General features: G+C 43.3%; 3 protein-coding genes across 3 annotated transcripts; 1 reads left to right on the top strand and 2 right to left on the bottom strand.

The window, feature by feature from the left end:
- Nucleotides 1-2,140: 2,140 nt before the first annotated feature.
- tpk2 (thiamin pyrophosphokinase 2) lies at nt 2,141-7,657 on the bottom strand. The gene is made up of 8 exons (XM_074681283.1): nt 7,286-7,657; nt 6,947-7,188; nt 4,434-4,497; nt 4,221-4,351; nt 4,008-4,126; nt 3,621-3,753; nt 3,424-3,516; nt 2,141-3,259 (listed from the first exon to the last, which is right to left on the bottom strand). The coding sequence occupies exons 1-8, from the start codon at nt 7,353-7,355 to the stop codon at nt 3,209-3,211; spliced, it is 903 nt and encodes a 300-aa protein (XP_074537384.1). The 5' UTR covers nt 7,356-7,657; the 3' UTR covers nt 2,141-3,208.
- A 1,024-nt stretch (nt 7,658-8,681) lies between these two features.
- Nucleotides 8,682-17,825, top strand: kiaa2013 (KIAA2013 ortholog). Its single transcript, XM_074681282.1, has 3 exons — nt 8,682-10,038; nt 12,311-13,164; nt 15,641-17,825. The coding sequence occupies exons 1-3, from the start codon at nt 9,081-9,083 to the stop codon at nt 15,683-15,685; spliced, it is 1,857 nt and encodes a 618-aa protein (XP_074537383.1). The 5' UTR covers nt 8,682-9,080; the 3' UTR covers nt 15,686-17,825.
- A 2,604-nt stretch (nt 17,826-20,429) lies between these two features.
- Nucleotides 20,430-26,813, bottom strand: LOC141799429 (polyhomeotic-like protein 2). The gene is made up of 7 exons (XM_074681673.1): nt 26,358-26,813; nt 25,266-25,428; nt 23,379-23,454; nt 22,070-22,181; nt 21,345-21,477; nt 21,013-21,271; nt 20,430-20,935 (listed from the first exon to the last, which is right to left on the bottom strand). Exons 2-7 carry the CDS (start codon nt 25,401-25,403, stop codon nt 20,781-20,783), a joined length of 873 nt encoding a protein of 290 aa, XP_074537774.1. The 5' UTR covers nt 25,404-25,428; nt 26,358-26,813; the 3' UTR covers nt 20,430-20,780.

The raw sequence follows: 26,813 nt of genomic DNA, 5'->3' as shown, positions 1-26,813 counted from the left end.
CAGTGTGAAGCGGCTGGGATGAGAATCAGCACCTCCAAATCCGAGTCCATGGTCCTCAGCCGGAAAAGGGTGGAGTGCCCTCTTCAGGTCGGGGACGAGATCCTGCCCCAAGTGGAGGAGTTTAAGTATCTCGGGGTCTTGTTCGCGAGGGAAGGATGGAGCGAGAGATCGACAGGCAGATCGGTGCAGCGTCTGCAGTAATGCGGACTCTGCACAGGTCTGTCGTGGTGAAGAGGGAGCTGAGCCGGAAGGCAAAGCTCTCTGTTTACCGGTCGATCTTCGTTCCCACCCTCACCTATGGTCATGAGCTTTGGGTAGTGACCGAAAGAACAAGATCGCGGGTACAAGCGGCCGAAATGAGCTTCCTCCGTAGGGTGGCCGGGCTCTCCCTTAGAGATAGGGTGAGAAGCTCGGCTATCCAGGAGGAGCTCGGAGTAGAGCCGCTGCTCCTCTGCGTTGAGAGGAGCCAGATGAGGTGGCTTGGGCATCTGGTACGGATGCCTCCCGGACGCCTCCCTGGTGAGGTGTTCAGGGCACGTCCCACCGGGAGGAGACACGCTGGGGAGACTACGTCTCTCGGCTGGCCTGGGAACGCCTCGGGATCCCCCGGGAAGAGCTGGCCGAAGTGGCTAGGGAGAGGGAAGTCTGGGCTTCCCTGCTTAGGCTGCTGCCCCCGCGACCCGACCTCGGATAAGCGGAAGAAGATGGATGGATGGATGGACTTCCAGTGCGAGCATGCTGTGATACTGGCGGATACGTTTCTTTCTGAGACATGATTTTATGGTAGCTCTCCCTCCACGTCTTCACTCCACTCCACCCTTGGTGTTTCTCTTTGGTCTTCTGTTGTTTTCTATTTGAGCCTGATGTGATATTCTACTGCCTTACTCAGTATTATTTGCACACAAGTTAACAAATAGAGGTCAATTTGGTATTTACCCTCCAGAGATGAATGTGAGACTATGAAACTACAACTCTGAGTGAAATAAGGATTGGTTTAGAGGAGTGTCTTTTGTATGCAAGTGTATTCTCACCTTTTTTTTGTTGTTGCTAGGTGCTGCCCAAGTAGCTGCCTGTTGCAGCAGCTCTCTCTTCTTTGTCCGTTTCTTGTAATTTTTTTTGCCTCTTTTTCATAATCTTTGTATCTGGAGTAGATCATTACTTTGTATGGTTCATTGTTGGTCATGGACACCAAACTTTTTGTGGCTTCTGTGATATTTTTACTACTTTTCTCCTGTGTTTGTCTGAAGATCCTACATGTAACCATTGTTGCATTGTTTACATGTGAAATTAGCTGTTAGCAGCCTGTAGCATGTCAATGCTAACTAGTGTAGGGCTTGATGATTTCCCTCGAGCTGAGGAGGAGGAGGTGAGGACGACGTGCTGGTTCTCAGGTGTGAGCTGGGAGGTGACGACGTGGACCTGTCCTTCCATCCATCGTTGTTGGGAACGTGGGATCTGCTAGGCTAACCCAGCGGCAGAGGGGCTGCCGGAGGGCAGAGTGGCATCGTGCTGTTCAGGGACGTGGCTGATGGAGCTGACATCGGACGCCGGCGCCACATTGGAGGAGCTTCGCCTGCTGTGGGCAGACAGGATCCAGGAGACAGAGACTGAACAGACTGCTGGGGAGGCTCAGTCCTGGACCCTGTGGAGGTGGAGACTGGCTGGGCTGGAGAGTGGTGGACGGGCTGTCGTCATCTATTTTCTTGTGGAGCTTTTTGCACTCTCTATACACTTTCTTACTTTTGTTTTCTTAAATGCTGCTGTGACTCCTGAATTTCCCCTCTGGGATAAATAAAGTATTTTCAATTCAATTCAATTCACCGGTTATCTTTTTTATGTATCTAAAGGAAATAAACTGCAACTGTTCATGACCAAACTCTGCCCCCTTAGAGGTTTGTCTGAGCTTTTAAAGTCTGTTTCCTCCTCTAAACACTTTGAATTTTCAATGAGTAAGTTTAAAAACAGCACATTCAACAAACAACAGAGACTCAGCACACTCAGAGATAAAACAGCACGGATTTCTACAAGAGACAAGCGAGTTGTTCCTCCAGAACCAGGGCAACAGATGGATGCAGATGTAAACTAAATTAAAACAAAATTACAGTTTGAGATTTTTTTATTGCAGCTATTTAAGACAGAACTCCACAAAAAAAAAAATCCAGAAGAGGGCACAGACACAAAAAACTCTGAACAAAAGGAGAAAGCAGTGACTGGGCTGACTTCAGATTTACCACATTTTCATTTATTTATACGAGTATTGGTCTGTTTAGGAAGGAAAAGTCATTAAAAATCAGAATTTTGCAAATCTGTATTTTACCCCCAAAATTCTTGAGTTTTCAAACTTAGTTTTTCCGATGGGGTCAGTGTAAGCTGTGTGTTCTGTTGGAGCTCTACATAGAGACAAGTGAGAGCCAAATGTCCTTTATTGTTGTTTTTCATCTTAACTACGATTTTATTTAACTTTTTCATGAATTTGATTAAGAAAACAAAGTCATCATGCTCAGTGAGTAAGACCAGTGGCAACAGAGAGAAGGTGTTGGAGGAAATAATTCATCCCTCCACTTGTTTAGTGAACCAATATTTAAATATTGTCTCAATACAAGAAACAACGTACATTTCTCTCACCCATTTAGCAGGTTTCTCCCACTCTTTTCAAACAATTCAGGTGTTTTTATATCGTTCAATGTCATAAATGAAGACATTTTTCTGGACTTCTTAGGTGACTATGGCTCATGTTAAGTCTAAGGATACTAAGTTTACTGGAAATGAGACACAAACACTTGACTGGATGTTGGTCAGCACTCAGGTGCAGAAATGTTCTTTAACAGGAACAATAATGTCAGTGTTAAGGGTATCAAACTCCAAGGTGCTGCAGGAGCAACACAGCATCGACACCTCCTGAAGGCTCATTTCTGTCATGGCATAGGTGGAGTTATGAGGATGTATATGTCTGTCCCATTTTTTATGGCTCCGTTTGAAGTTACACCAGCTGAAAAATGATTTTATGGATGGAAGGACCCTATGGTTTAAATCCAGAACTCAGTTTGACCCCCCTGAACTGAGATCAGACTCCAGCTGTCAGATCCTGGTTGATGTTCAGTCTTATTAAAGCTGAGCAGACAGCTCACAAACTGGCTTTACATTTGTCTTAACAGTCAGTATGAAGTGTCTGAGCCTACTGACAGCTGTCCACATGTCCAGCTTCTCCTCACACAGTCTGATGGAGTCCAGCTACAAACTCCTGATAGTGAGGCTCTGAAAGAGAAATACATCATCAGCATGAGACAACAAGAAACACCATGAGGATTTTACACACACACACACACACACACACACACACACACACACACACACACACACACACACACACACACACACACACACACACACACACACACACACACACACACACACACACACTGAGTCCGGCTCAATGAAGGAGTGTCTGATGAGGAAGTCTAGGACCACCATGGCACAGTTTGGTTTGAAGTCATTAGAGGCCAGCAGCTCCTTCACCTGAGACCAAAGACCACCATGTAAACCCTCATCTGAGCCAGAAGCTAACGCCTCTAATGTCTGTAGGTTGATTTTGCTCTGCAGGGAGTCCCAGTTAGACAAACCTTGTCCAGGGGCAGCAGGTAGAACTCCTGCACCTCTCCATCCCCGACTCTGGGATTGAACTCTCGAGGAAGCTCCAAATCAAACACAAACTGACTTTCTGGAAACACCTCTCCCTCTTCCACGTACGTGTAGCTGGAAAACAAACCAAAAAATAGTTTTATTGACTTTTAGGAAACTTTTTTATCATGTTTTTCATCCAATATTCATCAAAGAAGACACACTGAGCTGTGAAATATAAAGGGCACATCCTGTTCATGAATTAGGGCTGATGGAAGTTTTAAGTCTCTTCATTTTTATTTATTTTTGTCTTTTGATTTACACTAAGAGTTCTGATTTTTTCTGCATAAAGCCTTGAAGATACAGGTCTTAGGTAAGAAGGATCTCACCTTACTGTAGACACAGGTTTAGCCCTCTCAGCAATGGCTGAAGGGATACACGCCTCCTCCTCACATTCTTTAATCAGAGTGTGTTTGATGCCGGCATCAGCAGCCAGACCACCGGCTGCCTTTAGACACAAAACACACAGCATGTTACATTTCTTGGACTCCTCATTAACCGACTCCTCCTGTAGCAAAGATGGAAAACTTGTCTTCACTCACCACGTGGTCAAGCATCCCTGGGTACGTCTGCTTCGTAGGAGAGCGTCGTGCAAGCCACATGCGCATCTCTCCGCTGTCACTGACTGTGTAACCGTTAACATGGACTCCATATCGCTTCACCCCGAACAGACCTGAGAGCAGACTCACTTTAAAACCACTCATGAAACAATAACACGATGATCACAAACCATTTATCTGAGCGTACTGACTCACTTGTAGCAGCTCTTTCCATCCACATCAGAGGAGGGTCAGAGTACATGGGCATCACACTGTACCTCTGGGACACACCTCACAGTTAATCATTATATCTAATTAAGCACTGAAATGCATTTGTATTACATGATTTGGAACCAGAATCTTGTTTTATTACCAAGTACAACTACACATGGAAAACATGTGTGCTTTGGTGTAAAATGGTTGAACACAAATACAGAGAGAAAGTAGAAAGCTGAACTGCAAGAAGACGGGTTCTAACAAGTGTTTGTCTCATTTTTAGACAAAAAGGATTAAGTCACACTTACCTGTAGTGTCCAGCTTAAGATGTAATGGGTCAAAATTAAAGACTTCAATGATTGAAATAAGTGAACTGCTGGCCACTGCAGCAAGTTTCTTGTCTGCATAATTTTTGATTTTTAATTTCCCGTTGGACTCTGTTTTGACTCTCTCCTTGTCTGTGCCTGTATACCCAGTGCCTTACTTTGTGTCACCATATTGTGAACACTACGTGGGTATGTATAGAATAGGATGCACTCACTGGCCACTTAATTAAGTACAGCTTGCTAGTACCGGGTTGGACCCCCTTTTGCCTTCAGACCTGCCTTAATCCTCTGTGGCATAGATTCAACAAGGTCCTGGAAACATTCCTCAGAGAGTTCGGTCCATGTTGACATGATAGCATCACAAAGTTGCTGCAGATTTTTCAGCTGCACATCCATGATTTAAAACTCCCGTTCCACCACATCTCAAAGGAGCTCTATTGGATTGAGATCTGGGGACTGTGGAGGACATTTGAGTACAGGGAACTCATTGTCATGTTGAAGAAAGCAGTCTGAGATGATTCCAGCTTTATGACATGGAGCGTTATCCTGCTGGAAGTAGCCATCAGAAGATGGGTACACTGTGCTCATAAAGGGATGGACATGGTCAGCAACAATACTCAGGTAGGCTGTGGACTTTAAACCATGCTCAGTTGGTACTAAGGGGCCCAAAGTGAGCCAAGAAAATATCCCCCACACCATCACACCAGCAGCAGCAGCCTGAACCGTTGATACAAGGCAGGATGGATCCATGCTTTCATGTTGTTGAGGCCAAATTCTGACTCTACCATCTGAATGTGGAGCAGAAATCCAGACTCATCAGACCAGGCAACGTTTCCCAATCTTCTATTGTCCAGTTTTGGTGTTGCTGTGTGAATTGTAGCCTCAGTTTCCTGTTCTTAGCTGACAGGAGGATCACCTGGTGTGGTCTTCTGCTGCTGTAGCCCATCTGCCTCAAGGTTGGACGTGTTGTGTGTTCAGAGATGCTCCTCTGCAGACCTCGGTTGTAACCAGTGGTTATTTGAGTGTTGCCTTTCTATCAGCTCCAACCATTTTACTCTGGCATCAACAAGACATTTTGATCCACAGAACTGCCACTCACTGGATATTTTATCTTTTTCGGACCGTTCTCTGTAAACCCTCTGTAGATGGTTGTGGGTTAAAATCCCAGTAGATCAGCAGCTTCTGAAATACTCAGACCAGCCCATCTGGCACCAACAACCATGCCACGTTCAAAGTCTCTTAAATCGCCTTTCTTCCCCATTCTGATGCTTGGTTTGAACTGCAGCAGATCTTCTTGACCATGTCTACATGCACTGAGTTGCTGCCATGTAATTGGCTGATAAGAAATTTGCATTAACAAGCAGTCGGACGTGTGCCTAATTAAATGGCCAGTAAATATAAGTATATATATATATATATATGTGTGTGTGTGTGTGTGTGTGTGTGTGTGTGTGTGTGTGTGTGTGTGTGTGTGTTCTGTGTACACTGCCTGTGTTGATTTGGAGTAAATGCAGGCAATGCACTGAAAGTCAGGTTCTCTATGCCAGCCAGAGAGACTTTTATTGTGAAGGGCACAGCACTGAAAAGCCTTGCCCACTAACAAAATGAAATGTGGTGTGGAATTTTCATTTTTTTGTGTGAAAACGAAAAAAAAAAATAAAAAATGACAGGCTTTTTTCTTTTTCTTTTTTTTTTTTTTTTTTGCACAAAACACAAAAACAAAAAAAGAGCTGTTTCCTGTTGTTGTTTATTATTATTATTATTATTATTATTATTATTATTATTATTATTATTATTTTATTTTATTTTTTTTACAAAACGAAAAATAGCTGGATTTCTTGTTTCTGCTTGTGTCTTTCATACCCAGGAAACAAACTGATAAATCCTACCTTGGTCCCTCATACCACTTAACATTTTTGCTGAGTCTCTATCTTTAAAACGAGTAATTTAGAAGGTGTAATGTAGGAGTACTTTGTCAAAGAGACTTTACATTATCAGATATTATCTGCAAAACACCTGTATTATCGACCAAGGTACATTTATACCCAGTGGGACCAATAAGTAATAGCATTACTCTGTACTTCAGATATGCTGCATGTTGGTCGTGCTGAAGCCAACAGAGATAGATGTTCTATTCTATTCTATTCTTTTCTATTCTATTCTATGTCAAAAAAGACTCGTTCTCACCTCATTCCTCCATCCTTTCAGAAAGACCAGGTTCTCTTCTTTTCTCAGAGTTTGCAGGACTTTATCCACAGCTTCAGATCTCTTCTCATAGGAGTCCAGGCTGCTGCACAGAGACACGGCGCCACCATGTGGGCGGTTGAACACCTCAGGGTACCGTGCTAACAGCGGAGCTACATGAGGAGGGATCCAGCCCACCTGTGTCCCTTCTATTTCAAACCTAAAGCAATTAGTCCGACAGGATCCTGCAGAGAGACAAAAAACGTTCAGATACTAAACATACAGCACAACATGGACTTCATGCTGAGCTCTATAGAGCTGCGTTTATAAACGCAGGTTTACCTGGAGAATAGAAGTTATTCATACGACGGAGGAGCTGGATCATTTTTTCTGACCACGCAGAATTTGCCATTTCACTCTACAGGATAAAAACAAGCCGCACAAGAAAGACTTCTGTAAATGTGAGAGAGGAGTAAGAAGCATATACTCTGCACATGGGTAAAAAAGCTGACCGATCACACCGAGGCTCTGAAGGTTTTTCACACCAACAGAAATAAAAACCAATAAAAACTACTGGAAGAAGAAGAAGAAAGCTTCATCTGTCCATCATGAAAGTTTCACTTTGTTTTTCTTTTCTGATCGTTTTTAAAAGAGTGGCAAAAATACAGAACATTTGTTGACAACTGTTTATGAGAGGCCGGCCGGGAAAGCGCATGCGCACTCTTCCCTCCTTTTTTTCTTTAACTTTATTATATCTGTAAAAACAAACCACGGATATTTCAGTTAATAACAATCAAAGATGGAGCATTTTTATACATCAATCGGGAAGATGCAGGAATAATACGAAAACAGACAACTTCTTTTCAATATAAGATTAATAAATTTATAAAACTAAGTAGAATAGGCAGTATTCACAGGCCAGAATGACAGTCTTCGATAACATCTCAGATGTAAGCTTCTGCTTAATGTATAGTGCTGGGCAACTGTGATCCGTGTACCTTCCATTCGTTCTATGTACAAATCAAAAATCAAATTTAGGGTAGATTTTTCACTTTCCATTTCTGGTAACCAGTATAAAACAGTTATTCGAAAAAACTTTGTGCTACCAATTGAAACAGCTTTATAAGGTTGGACCACCAGGTTGTTTGTTTGAGTCCAAACTTTTAGCATTAAAGTTGAACCTACTTAAAACCTTTTATTTAGTGCATCATGACTCAAATCATTTGAGTGAAATCACTTGCCTCAATTTTAAAACAGTGCAGTTATTGCCAAAAACTCCAGTTTCATTTAGATTGAATTAAAAATTATAAACGGCCCATTCATTATGTTTAATTAAACTCTGCTAACAAACAACTTCGTTTTTTTTTTTTTTGTTTTTTTTTTGTAGCTTTTCTTTACTTCCATCGTACCGCTCGGTATAGAGTTTATTACAGAGCTATATTCTTTAAATTTAATAGGGAATGTTTTTTTGTGATAAAATCTTTATAATTAAGTAACTGACCATTGCAGTTCAATAGATCTTTCAAGTAAATTATATTCTGATCATTTCAATTTTGTAAATTGAGCGATTTTTTTTCCTTTGGTGACATTATTCATTATCTATATTATTGATTTGTGTGGAGAAAAGTTATGTAAGTAACACATTTTCTATGCCAACATAGCTTGTTGATAAAATGCTGACATTTTAACTGGTAATCGTGTAATGTTGTAGTTACATGACAACAGCATTATACCGGAGGTTGCAGCAGGTTGAAAGCTTCGCTCTGACGACACTTCCGGCCCCTGCTGTTACGTTGTGAAAAAACAGGAGTGTGAACCTCTGGCTGCAGAGTTATTTTCGAATAATGATGTGAAAAACTTGAAGAAAAACTTTGAACGAAGCTAACTGGGACACGACAACTCAACGCCCGTAATCAAGAGCCGCTAACTGATCTGAAAACAGCCACAATGCGAGAAACAAGCCCAGACCTGGACTGTTTTCCTCCACCGAGCTGAGCTAACTTAGCTAGGAGCTAGCGGACTCAGTCAGTAAGCCTTGGCCGGGGAATATGTTCTGAAGACGGGCACGGTTCTGTAACCAAGCACGCTGGGTGCCCCGTTCAGACTCACAGCTGGGCTGCTGTCGTTGAAACTCAGAATGTGGCTGCAGCAGAGACTGAAGGGGTTGCCGGGGCTGCTATCCAGCAGCTGGGCTCGGAGGCTCCTCATCGGGCTGCTCCTCTTCCTCATCTTCTACTGGTACCTGGGGGCGGAGCGCAGGTGGAGGTTCTTCAGCGGCACGGCCATGCCCGGCGGGGCAGCAGGACAGTGCCTGTTGGCAGAGATCCACAGGTGGAGCTCCCTGGTGGAGCGAGGAGAGGGGATCTACAGCACACCTCAGGAACAACTGGACACACCTTTTGTGTCAGGTAACGGCCATATTATGATTGACATTGACTCCAATAAACTGTGGGTAGCTTCGTCCTCACAGCCCGGGTCAGCTCCGGTGCATCAGACAGATTTCTCCCCGAGAGTTGGCGTTCACCTGGAGGGGAAGCGGGCTGAAACACAGGCCACCATGCTGTGGTTCAGGAAGGGAGCCGTGCTGGTGGTCCGCTGTGCCTCTCCTGCTGCCCTGCAGTCCCCCAGGGACTGTGTCACCATCAGAGAGGAGTTCATCGCACACAGGAGCAGACCCAATATCTTCCTGCAGCGAATCCACATCAACAACCCCTCCGACAGGCCCGTCTCCCTGGACATCTCCTCCGACAGGCCCTCCTTTGGGAGCAAGTTCTCCTCCAGCGTGGAGAAGCTGGAGGATAAAGACATCGTGCTGTCTTCAGGCAGAGTTCCTGTAGAAAACAACCGCATGGTGCTGGTGGTGGTGGTCTCTAAAAAGATGAGCAGCAGGATCCAGGTATTGGCAAAGTCTGAGTACACAGACAGTATCCTGTCAGTGGTGTGGACCTCAGACCCCATCGAGTCCTCCAAGCTGGAGGAGACCTTTAGTATGCTCAGAGAAGGAGCCAAGAAGGAGCTTGGGGAGATGCTGAGGGCCAGCGTGGATGAGCTGGTCCTGGACCATCAGCAGGCCTGGATGGACCTCTTCATTTCAGGTGAGCTGATCCTGCAGCAGCACCTGGTTCTAGTCTTTCAACAGACACACTGACAGAGAGGGACAGGTGTTTTTTATTGATCCCAAACTGATCAATCATGCTGTATCACACTTTAGATAAAGCCCATTATCACAGTAACTCCAGGATTAAGTGATTCTGTCACAGCTGATGAGCTGAATACATCTGATTCACTTAAGAGTGGTTATAGGAGTGGCCAGAATACAAAGGTCAAAGTCAAAATGAGTTTTATTGATATAATGAAAACCCTCACATCTAAGTATAGGAGGTGAATCATAATATAGTAAAATACAGGAGAACAAACACCCTAAGGTTTAGTGGAAAGCTTCATCACTGAATTTATGGAATATCCTTCTCAGATCCTCTGTCAGCAGCTTTAAAAATCACTCATCCTGTTCATTCATTGGTGTTTGCTGAAGCGTCTGCACTGCCAGTGTTCTTAGAGCCAGTTTCAGGATCAAATTAAACATTTGTCATCTGTAAAACACCTTTAAAAAACAAACAAAGGTCACAGGGTGCTGTTTCTGTCTGTCTGACAGATTATGACGGGGCTACTCGTGGTTCTTTTTCCATCCTTTGCGGCTTCAGAAAAAACAGGAAATGTCATAAAAGATTGTGGGGGTTTCGATGTGTTTAAATGTGTGTTTTCTCGCAGATCTCAGTCATCCTGTTTGCTGAGATTGTTTACCCTCACAGATTGTGAAAAGAAGAGATTCATGAAGGCTGACTCTGTTCTCCTTTTTATTGTTTCCTTCAAACTTTGAACCAGCTGAGTCAGCGCAGCATGCTGTGCTTAAATAGTTGGTATGCAGGGTAAAATGTGTTGATAGAGTAAATCTTCATATCTCGTCTGGAGCCATTTGATGTTTTATGCAGCATATGTCTGATGAAGACCGTCTGGTTATAACATGTTCCCTTATCTGTGGTTTCTCTGAGCCTCAGTCTCACCGGATGTTTGACTCACAAAGCTCTTGTTGTACAAGTTCAGCAAGTTCACTCACCACACTTGCTGACTGGGAATCCTACTCCACACTGGGCCTTTTCACTGACATGGTCCCAGCTGAAAAGAGTTATATGCTGTTTAATATATGCAGAGTTCACCGATCGGCCACTCCTGGTTTAGGAACAGGAAGCATAGCAGAACAGCTGAATTACAGGGTGTCCGCAGGGTCTTAAAAAGTATTAAAAGTTGATAAATCAGTTGTGGGAAAATCAAGGCCCTTAAAAAGTATTAAAAAGCCTTGATCGTGATGTTGTGAGGTATTACATTTTATTGGTATTCAAGCTTTTTCTCCTTGGGACAGTTACAAACTAACCTGACACGCCAGACAGACAGATCCATATATCCTCCACAGAAACAGTCCATCTGATTGGCAAATGTTTTCAGGGTCTGAACCTTCAAAAATAACCACACCTAGTGATTGGACAATCATTCTGCTCGTCACACTCATCACAGACCAGCGTGAGGATCTAGAAAAAGCTTTAGCATCTCAAAATATTTCTCTCTAGATCATAAGAGTTTCTCGAGCCTCCTGGGAAAATTTCTCTGACTTTTGATGACCTGGGATCTTGGAATCTTACCATTTAGAAAAAGCTTCTCCTGATCTCATTTGTTTTGGAACAATTTTTGTTTTGTTCAAATCACCTTTTTACTGGATACAACGCGAAGAGATTAGTTACTTATTAATACAGTTATGTAGCGCTGTTGTTTGAAACCTGACAACAAGCAAAGTTGTGATTTTGTGAGGCACGGACTATATGTAGCACGAGCAGCCCAACATACCCGTAGGCTAATGTGACAACAAACTCTGTTCATACAGTAGTTTAGTAGCTGTCCGTATGTAGCGCTGATAGAAAGCAAATAACACAATCATAAGCACATGTCCTAAATTTTGATAATGATGAAATAAAATTCTTGTTTTTTTTCTGCAAGTTGGCCTTATATAACTGCTGTAACTCTTTGTGGGAATGTCAATTAACTTGCCTTCAGTTTCATTTATTCTTTCAATCTTTATTCCTCCTCAGCTTACCTAATTTATGTTAAAATGCAAACTACAACTGTCAAAGATCTGTTGCTAACAACAGCTTAAAGTCACGATAAGATCTTAATACTTTTTGAACGGTTTTTTAAAAAGTCTTAAAAAGGTTTTGAATTTAACCTCAGGATTTCAGCATATACCCTGAATTTAAATTGTCCCATCATGCAAGGCATCAGTTTTTCCTGAGCTATATTTCTGCTTCATTCCTCCTTCAGGTGTTGAAATGAGAAAGATCACAGACTTCCACACCCCGTTAAGCCGCACAGTGAACACCACCCTCTATTACATCCTGTCCTCCACCACGGCTCCTCTGCTGGATCGACGGCTAAGCAGTGACGAGCGCGCTCGCCTCGAGTCCAGCCTTAACTACGCCGACCACTGCTTCAGCGGCCACGCCACCATGCATGCAGAGAACCTCTGGCCTGAGCGGGTGAGCAGCACAGCTCAGATCCTGCAGCTGGTCACGCTGTGGACTCTGACCCTGCAGAAGAGAGGCTGCAAGGTGCTTGTGGCAGCAGGAGCTCATGGAACTATGCAGGGCATGGTACTCAGCTTTGGAGGCCTTCAGTTCACAGAGAACCACCTTCAGTTCCAGGCTGACCCTGACGTGCTGCACAACAGCTATGCCCTGAGGGGGATTCACTACAACCAGGACCTGATCAACCTGGCGGTGCTGCTGGACGTGGAGGGGAAGCCGTTCCTGCACGTGTCGGTGAAGCCTCAGGAGACTCCGGTGAAGCTGTATGCCTGCGAGGCCGGCTGCCTCAATGAGCCTGTGGAGCTGACATCAGAGATCAAAGGTCACACCTTCCCCGTGATGGTGACTCAGCCAATCACACCACTGCTTTACATCTCCACAGACCTGCGCCACCTGCAGGACCTCCGCCACACCCTGCACCTTAAGGCCATCCTGGCTCACGAGGAGCACATGGCCAATAGGTACCCGGGCCTGCCCTTCCTCTTCTGGTTCAGCGTGGCCTCACTCATCACCCTCTTCCACCTTTTCCTCTTCAAGCTTATTTACAATGAGTACTGTGGCCCAGGGGCCAAGCCCCTCTTCAGGAGCAAGGTATAAAACCAGCATTATAAAACTGGGAGCAGAACAAACTGGTGTGTTTTTAAGTGTGTGCTGGGTCTCTCTCCTTGCGCTCTCTGTGGGTTGGTTTCTTACTTTGGCTTTCACTTTCTCTGTGAGTGAACTGTTCCCATCTCACCTGGTTCAGTGTTGGGAGTGGCTGTGCACATGAGAGGACTCCACAGGTTTGGTTCAGCACCGAAGGAGCTAAAAAAAGATTTTCCTGCAGCTGTTTACCCTGAGAGGCTGAGAGCGATAAGAGGTCTGATTACGCTTTCATGCTCCAGTCCAGTTTCTGCCTTACTTTAAAGACAAAATACGTCAAGTTACTTTAAACCATCTGGTCCCACCACCCAATCAGCCATTTTTTAATGTGGTGCATCCGTGGATCACAATGGAAGAGAAATAAGCACAAAAGTTCAAATTTAGATTTGAATCTGTCTTTGTAGCTTCTTTAAAGCCTCACTGTTCTAACTTCATGATCTTATAACCCCACCATGATTCTACTTTTACAACAGATCACATTTTACATCTAGAGGGATTCATTCATTTTACTCCAGGTGTCAGACTGACTTTACAGCCTGTCTTTATAAACTTTCAAAGTCAGCATCATAGCTGCTTTAAATTTGTCAAAGTGATTGTTTGGTTGTTTTTGAAGGTGCCCTCTGCAGTTTTTCTGACATCCCCGCTGATGCTTCCTCACAAGCCAACTTTAAAGGATAAGTTCAGTTAATACAGCTTTTACATTGTTTACAGCATTAAGTAGAACAAAATACTCACCCAGAAGGCTTTCCTGATCCAAGCAGTGCTTCAGGAGATATTTAGATCCAAAATCGTGCAGCGGACGTCCGTATTATGGGATCCATCGGGGCAGAGACAGCGCCGCTCCTAAAACTGAATTAATCGTCCAAAAATTCACGTTTTTCACCAATATTCCATCATGGTCTGCTCTGGGTTAGTTCTCTGCTGCAGTTTGTGTCACTCCAGACAGCGCTGTGTGGCTGTAATGACCTCTGACCTGACAAAGACTGTGTTTACGCTTGCCCCTCAAAGAAAGGGGGAAGTGCAGTTAGCGCTCCAGAGAGTACTGCGCACGCGCGGAGGGGCAAACGTAAACACAGTCTTCGTCAGTTCAGAGACACACAGACACACAGCGCTGTCTGGAGTGACACAGACTGCAGCAGAGGACTAACTTGGAGCGGACCATGATGGAATATTGGTGAAAAACATGAGTTTTTGGACGATTAATGCAGTTTTAGGAGTGGCGCTGTCTATGCCCCAATGGATCCCATTATACGGACGTCCGCTGCACGATTTTGGATCTAAATATCTCCCGAAGCACTGCTTGGATCAGGAAAACCTTCTGGGTGAGTATTTTGTTCTACTTCATGCTATAAACAATGTAAAAGCTGTATTAACTGAACTTATCCTTTAAGCAGTGATGCAGAAACAAGTGGACAAAGCAGAGCTGTAAAAAAACATCTTTATATCAAATTAAGTTCAACCAATCTTTGGGTTTAGGCTGACAAAAAACATTCACATACCTGCAACCTAAAAGGTCATTTTAGTTTATCAGTGTCGCTGCAGACACAATGACGTACCTGTGAATGAGACTTTGAGCTAGAACAGATAAACACAGTCATTTGGAGACATCTCTTTGGGAATGTGACTTTGAATAAATAAAAAAACAGGAGCATAAGTTTATAAGTCTTTAATGCTATATAATAGCTTGATGTTGTATATCAATCACTTTCAGACATTGCCGTGTTGTCCAGAAAAAAAACTCACTTCACAAACCTTTAATCAGATCAGATCAGCAGAGCTGATCACAACAGGACCTGAACATTTGCACCTTCAGTTCAGTTGTTCATCCTGAATCTGGATCCAACACAGCATTCAGACGAGCTGTGAGCAAACCTTAGAGTTAGAAACAAGCAAACACAACATGTTGAAGCTGTGCACAAAGTTTTCCTGAACAGCTGTCAGAAATCCTCCAGATATTCTCACTTTAAGTTTGTTCCTCATGAATTCTCCAGGTTTCTGTAAACTGTGAAGAAGGATGAAAATGACTGGTGGATCATCTCAAAGCTGAATTATCCCTTCCATTGATAGGACCTTCAATTATTCAGTGAAGTTTTAGGTGCTGTGGAGGCTTCAGTGTCTGTCTTTGAGAAGGCTTTCAGGAGGAGGCTGTGGCCTGTTGGACTGTGGGGGCGCTGCAGGTCAAACCTTTGTCTTGGCTTGGACTCTGTGCTCACTTTTTATCTGCTCCCTCCTTTTCCTTCCTGCGTTTTGATGATGTTTTTTTTTATGAAATCACTCTATTAAATTAACAAATCTCTGGGTTGGCTTTGGCTCTTTACTCTCAGCATGCCTGTGTGTGTGTGTCTCTCTCCTGGGGGTGGGTGGGTGATGTAAGGGGGGGCCTTGTTTCTCAGCTGTTCTAACACTCTGACTCTGACTCCACCAGGTCGCTGCAAAACGTGAAGACTGCGACATCAAGATCGCTGCTTGAGCTCTGTGCACACAACCCACATGTGGTTCTGCTTCAGCTTTAGCTTTGGCTAAAGTCACTCATGCTGTACATGTGGGAGTTTCTGGTGCTGAGTGACACAAATCCACTGCTGTGAACAGATTTGGAGGCATGGAGGTCAGAGAAGGCGTCCACTCCACATTAAACCACAGAGGGCGCTCACTCATAACTTTTGTTGAAGTGTAGATGTTTAGATTTGTTGATGCCTCTGCTATGATGAGTGCTGCAGCTTCAGACAGTTTTAAGTTTGCCAGTTCTTAAATCACAAAACATGAAGTTTGATCACATGCAGGATAAAAAAAAGCAGCTTTTCAGGGGTTAAAACGTTTTTTTCACTTTTTTTGTGTGAAGGAACTCTCAGCATGGTTGATTTTGGTGCCCTCTTGGGGACAAAGTGGTCCTGCACACTGATTTTGTCCTGTACATTTGTTTTTAGAAGTTTTTTTTAAGCCTTAATTGGATGACAGTCAGGCAGGAAAAGAAGGAATCAAGAAGGAAAACATTGAACTTCTGTAATGAAAGCTGTCCTCCTCAGGAGGTGCTAGTGGACGCGGTTTGGCCAGCCACACCTTATTTTATTGAGAGTAAAGCAGAGTTGACTTAAAAAGCCTTTGCAAACCTTTCCTTTGGAACATGTAGAAAGAAAAAGAGGACTACTTTGGGGACATGCATTAAGCCACTCACCTGACTCCTACCCCACCACAGCATTCTAGGATCAGAGAAATGGACACGAGGCAGTCATCATGTTGCTGATTGTCCTGTTTGCTTTTGCTGGTCATAAAAGGCACATCATTTAATTCTGTTTCATAAACAACTACGATAATCCCCTCACAGGAGCTTTAAAGGTTTTATAAAAAGGTTTGTGATCCTGTGAAGATTTCTTAAAGCTTGACATGAAACAGACTGAAATTAGCCCAGGTTCCCCTTAATGACCCACAAAAGCAACATGGACTGTCAGCAAATGATTTTAAGTTCTTGTTCTGAATTTGTAATGCCTTAGAGTTGCTGTGATGGGGTCAGTGCCAGAGGGCACGTCACCGCCTGGTAAAGATAAACCTTTCTATACTTTTCCAAAGGATATGTTAATGGTAAGTGAAACATATGACAGCCAAAAGAAAAAAAGTTCAGGGAACTTTTGTTTGAAAACACTACAAAATAAGATCAGCCAACATGTAGGAGGTTCCACTTTGATTAAAGGGGGCAACAAAATCCATACAACCAGAGGGTTCCTCACAGGAGCTTTAAGGATGCATGATCATTTCTAAATATTGGGCTATAGTTTTAAGTTCTACAAGAGTAGAAGTTCATCATTTACACATCAAAAAATTACAGAAATATTTTGGCGGGGCTTAGGTCTATTTTTGTTTGATTTTGATATTCAGATAATTCTTTTGGACGGGAAATAAAAGGTTTGTTTTTAGATTTTCTGTGTCAGGTGTAATCAGTCACATGATACAAAGACTTTGTGCTGCTAAAAGAACAAATAGGAGGTTTTCTGACTCTTTGAAGCTGATGCACAAGAGAGCAAGGGAAATATTTGCATTTCTAGAGGAGTGATGAGTCAGTCCTTAAAAGTTTCCTCTGACTCTGAGTGGATCAAATCCTCCATGCTTCCTCTCTGTCTCGTTTCCTTCCCTCCACACAAAAGGCAGTCTGTTTTGGGATGTTTCTGTGATTAATCAGGAGGCTTATCAGTGGAAGACTGACGTGTTTAAGGTGATACCTCTTCTTTTGAGTCGTTATATGCGATGCACAAAATTACGGGAAGTTTATTTTTCAAAGAGGGACCAGGTTCTGGAGGGCACTGAGGGCACTGTGTGACCTCTGTGAAGGGGTCTTTCTGCTCAAAATGCTGTTTGCTTTCTCTCTTAGATACACTGTTTCTGATCATCTTCATTTAGCACCACAGCTCTCAGAGATAAACTCTGAGGGGATCTTGAGGTGGTGGGGGGGTTTGATGACTGGAAACAGAGGTGTATGTGTGTGTTTACTGGTCTTCCTCTGTGTGGGCTTTATCTGATCTTTTTGCTGTGAACTGCCAAGTGTCTTAATGAAGAAAGACATTAATTTATTGTGTTTGTTGTTCTATCTTGAATGGTTTGTGATTGAGCTGATCTTTAAGGGGGGAAATAAATCACTGAATTATTAAAACACGAGTCAAAACGTTTGATTTTTGGGTCAAGAGGAAGGTGTTTTTCTTTTTTATGTTTTTGCATTCCCAAACAGCATCATGAATTGACCGAAAGGACAGTAGGTGGGAGTAAGATGCTGCTCCTTCATACCCAAACGAGCCAGTCGAGCTGTTCAGGAAATCATTATAACGCCTCCCTGAAGATGTTTTCTACTCTAATCTGACCTGGACAGTGTAACTCCTCCTGTCTGGGAAACAAGACACAAGGGGAAACCTCCTTTACCCCCACCGTGTCTCCACTTCCACTCCAGTATTGAAAAACACACACACAAAAATGACTAACACTCACAGGTATCCTCCAATGGTTTTATTTGAAAAGGAGAAATACAGTGACGTCTCATCAGAAGAGGACTGTATCAACTAAAGCAGGTCATAACTCATGACAGCACAGTCTGGAGAACGTAACATGAAACACAGCATCTGCAGAGAGATGGATGGCTCAGTCTGTACGCTGATAGAGGAAATGCTGCCATTTCTTTTTAAAAATAGAAAAATATACTTTAGATACAACAGTTTTAAAAACCCTCCTTAGCGTGGCTCAGAGGAGAAACAGGGTCTATAAATTCAAAGGTTCAGCACTCTGGAAGAAGAAAATTAGCCTCTGAGTGGCTGAGTTTTAGTTCTGTGTCAGCATGTGGATGAAGGCACTCAGGACGGACTTCAGACTGTTAGAGGGGAACTAAACAGAGCTGCACCAGCAAAGAGAGTGATTTATAAATGAAGACGTTCTACCCTCTGTTCCCTCTCTACATTATGAGGTAGAACTCAGCTCTGACCTGGGACGACACTGTTCCTCTGATGTGAGCTTCAGGAGTTAGTTTCTCTCTGTTGATAACCTGTGAAGAATATGACTCAGTGCTGCTACACAATAAACAAGAAGAAATCAATATCTGCGTGTGATGCTCCTCACAGCCAGAGAATGCTGGCTGTGAGCTGTCTTTGATTTCACTCTGACCCTCAAGACGTGACAACGAGCATGGTGTGTGATGAGGAAAGAGTGATAATGGAATTTCCACAGAAAAGAAGGTGCTGGGATTTATTGTTAGTGTGGTTGTTGTCCACAGGAAACTGAGGGAAACACTAAGGTCCATTTAAGAGTGTGCCACGTTCTTTACTTTGATGTCAGAAAGCCACTTAGTTTTGGCGCTGTACTCAGACTTGACTTGAACATTTTCTTCTGCATGTTCTGCTGTTCAAGTCTGCAGCATAAATACATCTAAGCTAACATCTGAGAGATCCTGACAGTGACATGACGTTTAGACCTTTATGAAGCAGAGACCAGAGAGGAAAAGGTAACTCAGGCTGAACTGTGCGCTACAGGCACAGGAACATGTGCGAATGGCACAAAAAGCAACAGGCTTTCTGACGTTTACGTTTTTTTTTTTTAAAGTAGCCTGAGACATGGCAGAGCTGACTCTGTCTGCAGAGGCCTCACTTCTGTCAGCCTGTTTCTCAAAGGGCTGAGCTGATTGGGATCTCCTGTAATTAACTCACTTTTACAAGCTCCTCAAACAACCTGACAGACCTCACAGATAGATTCTTTAATGCCTAAAGCTGTGAGTGCAGTGCTTTGACTCGGACGCTGGGATAAAGTGATGATAATGCAGAATGCGCCATTAAAGGATCTCTGTACGTTCCTCTCTTCTTTTTTGTCCCTTGGTTTGACAGCACTCAGAGTCTGACTTGCCTGTTGGTTCAAACTATCAGAAATCTGCTCTGTTCACTAATAACACTCAAGTAGTCTCCTCTTTGTACCCAGTCTTTCTCTGAGTCATCCAAAAATACAAGCTGTCATCCAGCTCCTTCTTCCTGTTTGAACTGTGTCCATGAGAGCAGGCCAGGACACAATAAGTAGCACTAGATCTGGATCAGGATTTAAAGGATCAGTTCGGTTTATACAGCTTTTACATTGTTTATAGAATGAAGTAGAACAAAATACTCACCCAGAAGGCTTTCCTGATCCAAGCAGTGCTACGGGAGATATTTAGATCCAAAATCGTGCAGCGGACGTCCGTATAATGGGATCCATCAGGGCACAGACAGCGTCGCTCCTAAAACTGCATTAATCGTCCAAAAACTCGTGTTTTCACCAATATTCCATCATGGGTTAGTCCTCTGCTGCAGTCTGTGTCCCTCCAGACAGCACTGTGTGGCTGTACTGACCTCTGAACTGACAAAGACTTTGTTGCCCCTCCGCGTGTGCGCAGTACTCTCTGGAGAGCCGACTCCTTTCTTTGAGGGGCAAACGTAAACACAGTCTTTGTCAGTTCAGAGGTCAGAACAGCCACACAGCGCTGTCTGGAGTGACACAGACTGCAGCAGAGGACTAACCCATGATGGAATATTGGTGAAAAACATGAGTTTTTGGACGATTAATGCAGTTTTAGGAGCGGCGCTGTCTATGCCCCGATGGATCCCATTATACGGACGTCCGCTGCACGATTTTGGATCTAAATATCTCCTGAAGCACTGCTTGGATCAGGAAAGCCTTCTGGGTGAGTATTTTGTTCTACTTCATTCTATAAACAATGTAAAAGCTGTATAAACCAAACTTATCCTTTAAAGTACATCTGACACCAGAAATAGGTGCGTGCGTGCGTGTGTGAATTACAGAACAAATGAAACACTAACTCCAAACTTTTAGTAACAGATAATTAAAGGGACATGTTGTCAATAAAAAAAAACAGCCCACCTAACTTGTCTTGGGTGAGCTTTCTTGAAGCAGTCCGACAGTGAAGTAAAAAAAAGTCTCTGTTGAGTCCTCCAGTCCAGAAAAGGATCCCAGACTGAAACTTGGAGTCATCTCAAAGGTAGTTTGGGACCCTGAGTGCATTGTGTTTGTCCAGTGACTGTGTGAAGACGTGTGTGGGGGAGGGAAAATGGGGGCTACGAGTCTTTGAGCTGGCTAATCTGGGCGTAGATCTTGAGTGCAGGGCCCAGTTTGATGTTCATGGTTCCCATTAAATGATCCTCCTTCAGCAGCATCAGAGCCTGACCGTCGATCTCCTGAGAGCGGAACTCCTCAGCGATATCCAGACAACCTGAGGAACAACACTTGCCGTCAGTTCACATATGAGATACTCCGACTATCAGACCCCAAGACCCCAAATGCACCAACCTGGCAGAGAGGAGATGAACTCATAGACATCTTCGATGTTCCACTGGCAGGGGTCACTGGGAAGGAAACTGTGAGGCAACAGAGGTAGATCACAGCCTCGGACAGCAGGAATTCTCTGGGAGGGCGACAGGGGGGACAGAGGTCTTTTGTAGCCCAACAGGTCTGAACACTGGCTGGATTCCCCCTGAGCAGGATGCACCAAGTGACCCGGGGACAGAGCAGCAGCAGGAGCAGGAGGTTTCTGCACTGAGGGGATGATCTGAAAGGGAACCAGACTCTATCCTTCACCACAGCCAAAGACTTCTTGTCTAAACTCAGAGTCTGAGTCTCACCTTCTTCTTCCTTGAGTCTAAGCTGCAGTTTTTCATGTTTCCGTTCAGCATTCCTCTCGGTTTCTTCATGTTCTGCAGTGAGGCTTTACGGTTTGGGAACAGACCCATCCTCTTTGTGCACCCAACATTGTAGCTGCACAGACAGAGAGCATTACAGAGTCAAACTGCTTGACAGGGAAAGTTGTTTCTATCAGTTAAATTTACAAATGGCAGGGGTGACTTTTTTCCCCAAACCTCATCTGCAAGTGTCACCCTGAGGTCTGACAAGTTCAGTCATTGAGCCTAATCTCTTGACCTAGGTCATGTTTGTAGTCTCAGTAGAAATAACCAATCAGGTGTCAGCAGGAAAAACAGTCTGTTTGAAGATTAAAAGCAGGAGAAACACAATAGAGCAGTGTTACCCAACCCTGGTCCTGGGGACCCCCTGCCCTGCATGTTTTTTATGTTCCTGACTCCAGCACACCTGATTCAAATGAATGGCTCGTCATCAAGCTCTGCTGGAGCCTGATAACGAGCCATTCATTTGAATCAGGTGTGCTGGAGTGGGGTAACATCTAAAACACGCAGGGCAGGGGGGCCACAGGACCAGGGCTGGGTAACACTGCAATAGCGCATAGTCCAGGATGAGAGCACTTCTAAAACCTCTATGATCTCCAGAGGCAGTTGGGGGCTAAAGACTTGATAAAGACTTTGAAGTGGAGAGACTACCATGCTCTCAGACTGACCGTTTGGCACACACAGTGGAGCAGAACCTCTTGGACCTTTTGAAGACGGAAGCAAAATCAACTCTGCCGCACAGCTCGCAGGTCAACATGGGCTCCTGCTGGGCCTTTAACTCTGGGGGGGGCACAGTCAACACAAACAGCTGGTGACAGACAGCAGAAATGCCACAGCTAATAATGAAAACACAGTGTAAGGCTACTGACATGTAACCCGTTCACATGTATTCACCTTCACTTTCATCATGAGCTCACTAATGGCAATGACTAAAAACACAGCAAAGCATGGTCACATCACATGGGGTTTGGATCTCCCCCAGGCCTCTGTTTACTGCAAAAAAGCACTAATCAAATCATCAGACAGAGAATTTTGTCTCCTGTGGGTCCTCGTGCAGGACCTGGACAGTTGTGAAAGGTGTAAAAGCATGCACGCTTTAAATCAATAAGCCATCCTCTGCTTCTGTTTAGTAAACTTCTGCAGCATGCAGAGACCAGTCTGTGAATGCTTTGAGACAGAGATTTATAATGAACTCTGACATCCAGACTGTGTTTAGGTTTGAAAGTGTAGGGATCACAGGGGAGCAGAGTCAGTACTTTCTAGCCTCAGCACAGATAAGAATCCAGATAAAACTGTAGAAATGATTAACTCAGCACTGGATTTTTGTTTGCATTACGTTTAAGAATCTTAAAAACTAAATCCACAGGGATGCATCAAAGTCGGATAGATACAGAAACAGCTCAAGCTAGGGATGGGTACTGTTAGGAACTTTACAATTCAATTCCATTTCAATTCTTCAGGTTGATTCTGTGTCCATTCCATTTAATACTGATTTAAATGCATTGAGGTCAATTTAGTAAGAAGTAGAAGTACACAAATGAGTATGAGATAATGAGTTTCTGTTGACAATTTTTAAATATTCATGCTCATGTGAACATAAGTGGAATTTCACCTCACATTTTTGAGCAAAAATAAAAACAACCCAAATGCCAGACTTAAAAGTTGAAGGAGCTTTGGTTGCCATTTTGTTGCAGTTTGGTCTAATCCTTCTTCCATACAAGCGAATAACATGCACAGCATCCCCCACTGGCCAGGACATGAATTGATTTCGAGAATTTGCTGAATCGATGTTGAATTGGACAAGGAACGATTGTGTTGCACTGATTAATCAATATTCTTTTATCAACCCCTAGTTCAAACTATCAGCATCCAAACATGGGATAGAAGATACATCCGCTCCACACTCTGAGAAATAAATAAAAAAAAACAACTAAGCTGTGTTTCTGTCTTTACAGCTCTACATGTGAATATATTTACCCTTTGGTGAGATGCTGTCCACCTTTGAGTCTGTGTTCCTCCTTAAACACTCAATCGAGAAAGATGGGCGTTCCACCTGCGGACGTGAAACACTCTCATTACAGCTTCTGATCGCACTGGCAGAGTGAAAGTAACCACAGAAAACTGAAAAACATCACACTGCTCTGATTCTGGCTTGAATAAGATCATTTGTAAAATACAGAGAGTGGGAATAGCTTTCATGACAGATGAGAGGAAAGAAGGAAACATTTGACTCTATTGTCTTAGGCTGCAAACAAAACTCTGTAAACTGTCTTGTTGGAACCTTCTGACATGAATGTTTCTTGTCATCAGTCCATCCCAGGAACTCCACAGGGACTAAAACCCTTTGGAGGAGTTGTTCAAGGTAGAGAAAGGGGCTAAATCATATTTCACCCTAAAGGGTCCCGGAACTTGGTGCAGGGTAGGCCTGTCACGATAATCAATTAATCAATAACTGAACGATGAATAAAAACGTCCTCTGTAAGTTTGCCAGCCTCGATAAACTGACAGGAGCATGCATGTTTGTTTTCCTCCTCTCTTTCCACCAAAGAGGCTGAATGAGAAGATGGCTCACTACGTCTATCTTTCCTAACATCGGGGTGCATAGATTCTATAGCAGATTTATAGCAGAGTGAGCATCTGTCAAAAATGCAATCTTTGGGGTGAAGACGGGGCTGCTCACGCGTACACACGGAGAGAGCTGAAGCGAGCGTCCTGAGGGGTAAGGAGGAAACACACGCTAATATGAGTGATGGCACGAAAGATACGGTTCTTAAGCCGCCTGCCACAGTCCCAGTGTGGGAATATTTTGTTTTTTATCAGAATGAACAAAGTGTGAGCTCATGAACACCAACGAGCTGATATGTCGCATTTGTTTGAAAATAGTGGCGACGAAGAAGAAGAAGGGGAGGTGCAGCGGAGCCTTGTTCTTTGACAATCCACTCTTACTGAGGCTTTTGGTCGGTAAAGTAAATAGAAATAAAAGAGCCAAATGGTGGGAGCTCAAAGACAGCTACATTACCAAAGAAATGCAGCCCTTCAATATGGTTGAAAGCCAGAAATGTTCAAAATGTTTGACAGACAGTACGGATTGACTGGGCAAAAGGACATGTTACAAACAATTCAGGAACTGTACAAACTCCCTTTTATTTAGGCTATAGTTTTTATTGTTGGTTTTTTTTTTTTTGGAGTTTCTTTTTTCTTTAGAGACAGGGTCCATGTTTTATTGTTTTTGATTAGTATTAATTATTTTCATTTACATGTATTTTTTTCTAAAAGAGAGTCCATTTCATTTTCATTTTATTTTTTTTCTCTTTCTTGTGTTATATTTATTATATTTTTTGTTTAATTTATTTTATTTAGAAGATCCTGACCTTTTATTACAGTTAAATACTCTTAAAAAATTAAAGTTTCTTGCTTTTGATATGGTGTACTCACTTTATTACCCCATTTATCATAATTACATCAATGAAAAAATGGGAAAAAAAAACAAAATAATATTGACAATAATATCGTTTATCGGCAATAATATTTTGGAAAATTATCGTCTAGTAAAATTAGTTATCGTGACAGACCTAGTGCAGGGACTTTTACCCAACATGTTTAGCCCTGTCTAGCAGAGTTGTATTGTAGAATCAGGTTCATTTTTGGCTTTGAGTTTGCACTGACGGCCATTGTGATGAAAGACTGCACATGTGTAAAAATAAAAATGCCTGTAGGGTTGAAGCTGAATCTGGATCATGTTTCTCCATACATGTGGAGTTAGATGCATCAGAAACACACACAGAGAGTATAAGGAGGGCTCTGGTTTGTACAGCTCTTTGGTGTGGCTTCACAGACAGACAGGTGCAGAGCTGGTGAACTCACAGGGAAAGGCTCAGCTCCCTCCTGGATGACGAAGCCTTCAATCAGATGGGTAAGGATGTGGGTCTTGACTAAAACCTGGGTTGGTTTGCTCTCTCCGTTGTGCTGGCTGCTGTTAGTGTTCCCATTACCAGAGGTCATGACTGGAGCACAGGTGGCCCCTCACCTGTTAAAAGGAGCAGCACCACAAACTCAGCCAGGAGTTAGAAGGCTGGACACAAAGCATCCAATGTGATATACTGAGAGTACAGGGCTTTGCGTCAGTTTTAGTAGCCCCCAGAGGACAAATATCTACCTTTAATAAAGCTGATTTTGTTCCGTACAGGTGTAGGTAAAACTGAGAACTGCAGTATAATTCAAGAAATGAAACAACACCTGAGACGAGGCATGTGAGAATAACACTCTGCACCAATCAAACTCTTAAGGATCAGCTGGTACCCATACTGATCTGATCCTAATATCAATTTAAAGAAAATCATGTCACAACACATCACAATACCTGGTTAATTTGAAATACAAAACAAGTATTAGCAAATTAGCATTTGTGGTCTGTGTGTGCACACTCAAAGTACTGCACAGAGGTGTATGGGTAAAAACCAAGATTTCATAATATTCTGGTACAGTAGGATGCAGCTTAGCAAGCTGTTAGCTTTGAATTGATCAGGGCTGAATTGGAAGAGGAAAAATAAATCTTTGCTGTTTACTTTGGATTCAAGAGGGACATGCCGCAGCCACATGCTGGTTAAAACGTGGGGAACAGCAAGTGAACAGAGAAATTAGGTTCAAGCTGATATATAATCTTTATTTCTAATTGATCAGACTTCATTTTGTTTTAAATATAGCAGTAAATTGAGTTTATTTATTACTTTTGTGGATAAAACAAAGAAGCTGTTCACGTTAGCTTCCCCCTTACTTGAGTTATGTGCCAAAATAAATGTTACGTAAACTTATAACTAACCTTGACTAAAATCAGTGTAGCTCAGTGGTTAGAGGGCTTTGCTGCTTGAATATAAAGTGAGATTAAACGCACATTAGGCCTACAGACACAGGAGACAGCTTTATTACAAGTAACAAACTTAAGAGTAGTTCTCTTACTTTTACAGTCCGAAACTCCCCCTGAGAGAGTTAGCAAACAGGCGCTCCGCTCGCTAACAATGGTACAGGGGAGAAAAGCTCTTTGTTCAACGGCTCCAAACAACGCTTTCATTTACTCCTCCGACGACAAACACACCGCGAGGAACCGGGGCCAGCCCGCCGCTTCCACCCCGAGAAATGTTCACCGTGTGGCCGAACTACCGGTGAACTTAGCCGGTTACACGAGGGGCACACGCAGAGTCAGAAACGGACTCATATTTTCGCTTTAATTCACTTCAGAGTTCATTCGAGCTGCAGACACAACGGCGCTGCTCCCTCGCGCGCCTGTGCATAACGATCACCCCAAGAAGTGTGCGTCAATAACTTCCGGCAACAACTTTTCACAATAAAGACACACCTTCAATTTTTCTTCATGTGATTCAACAGACTTCCCGTCGTAAAGTCAGTATCACAAAA

The sequence above is a fragment of the Halichoeres trimaculatus genome, unplaced genomic scaffold, assembly GCF_033239565.1.
Source record: "Halichoeres trimaculatus isolate MK-OKI-2021-1 unplaced genomic scaffold, fHalTri1.1 fHalTri1_scaffold_11, whole genome shotgun sequence".
Lineage (NCBI taxonomy): Eukaryota > Metazoa > Chordata > Actinopteri > Labriformes > Labridae > Halichoeres > Halichoeres trimaculatus.
The sequence above is the reverse complement of the archived record's forward strand: the minus strand, read 5'-3'. Positions and strand labels throughout refer to the sequence as shown.

What these genes read in the sequence shown, in the direction of transcription:
- kiaa2013 (XM_074681282.1), top strand. Translation starts at nt 9,081, where the DNA reads ATGTGGCTGCAGCAGAGACTGAAGGGGTTGCCGGGGCTGCTATCCAGC. An exon ending in GATGGACCTCTTCATTTCAG is followed by an intron (nt 10,039 to 12,310) that starts GTGAGCTGATCC and finishes TTCCTCCTTCAG; the next exon opens with GTGTTGAAATGAGAAAGATC. An exon ending in AGCCCCTCTTCAGGAGCAAG is followed by an intron (nt 13,165 to 15,640) that starts GTATAAAACCAG and finishes TGACTCCACCAG; the next exon opens with GTCGCTGCAAAACGTGAAGA.
- LOC141799429 (XM_074681673.1), bottom strand. Translation starts at nt 25,403, where the DNA reads ATGACCTCTGGTAATGGGAACACTAACAGCAGCCAGCACAACGGAGAG. An exon ending in GGACAGCATCTCACCAAAGG is followed by an intron (nt 22,182 to 23,378) that starts GTAAATATATTC and finishes TGCCCCCCCCAG; the next exon opens with AGTTAAAGGCCCAGCAGGAG. An exon ending in TAGACTCAAGGAAGAAGAAG is followed by an intron (nt 21,272 to 21,344) that starts GTGAGACTCAGA and finishes GTTCCCTTTCAG; the next exon opens with ATCATCCCCTCAGTGCAGAA.
- tpk2 (XM_074681283.1), bottom strand. Translation starts at nt 7,355, where the DNA reads ATGGCAAATTCTGCGTGGTCAGAAAAAATGATCCAGCTCCTCCGTCGT. An exon ending in TGAAAGGATGGAGGAATGAG is followed by an intron (nt 4,498 to 6,946) that starts GTGAGAACGAGT and finishes GGTGTGTCCCAG; the next exon opens with AGGTACAGTGTGATGCCCAT. An exon ending in ACCTGCTGCCCCTGGACAAG is followed by an intron (nt 3,517 to 3,620) that starts GTTTGTCTAACT and finishes CTTTGGTCTCAG; the next exon opens with GTGAAGGAGCTGCTGGCCTC.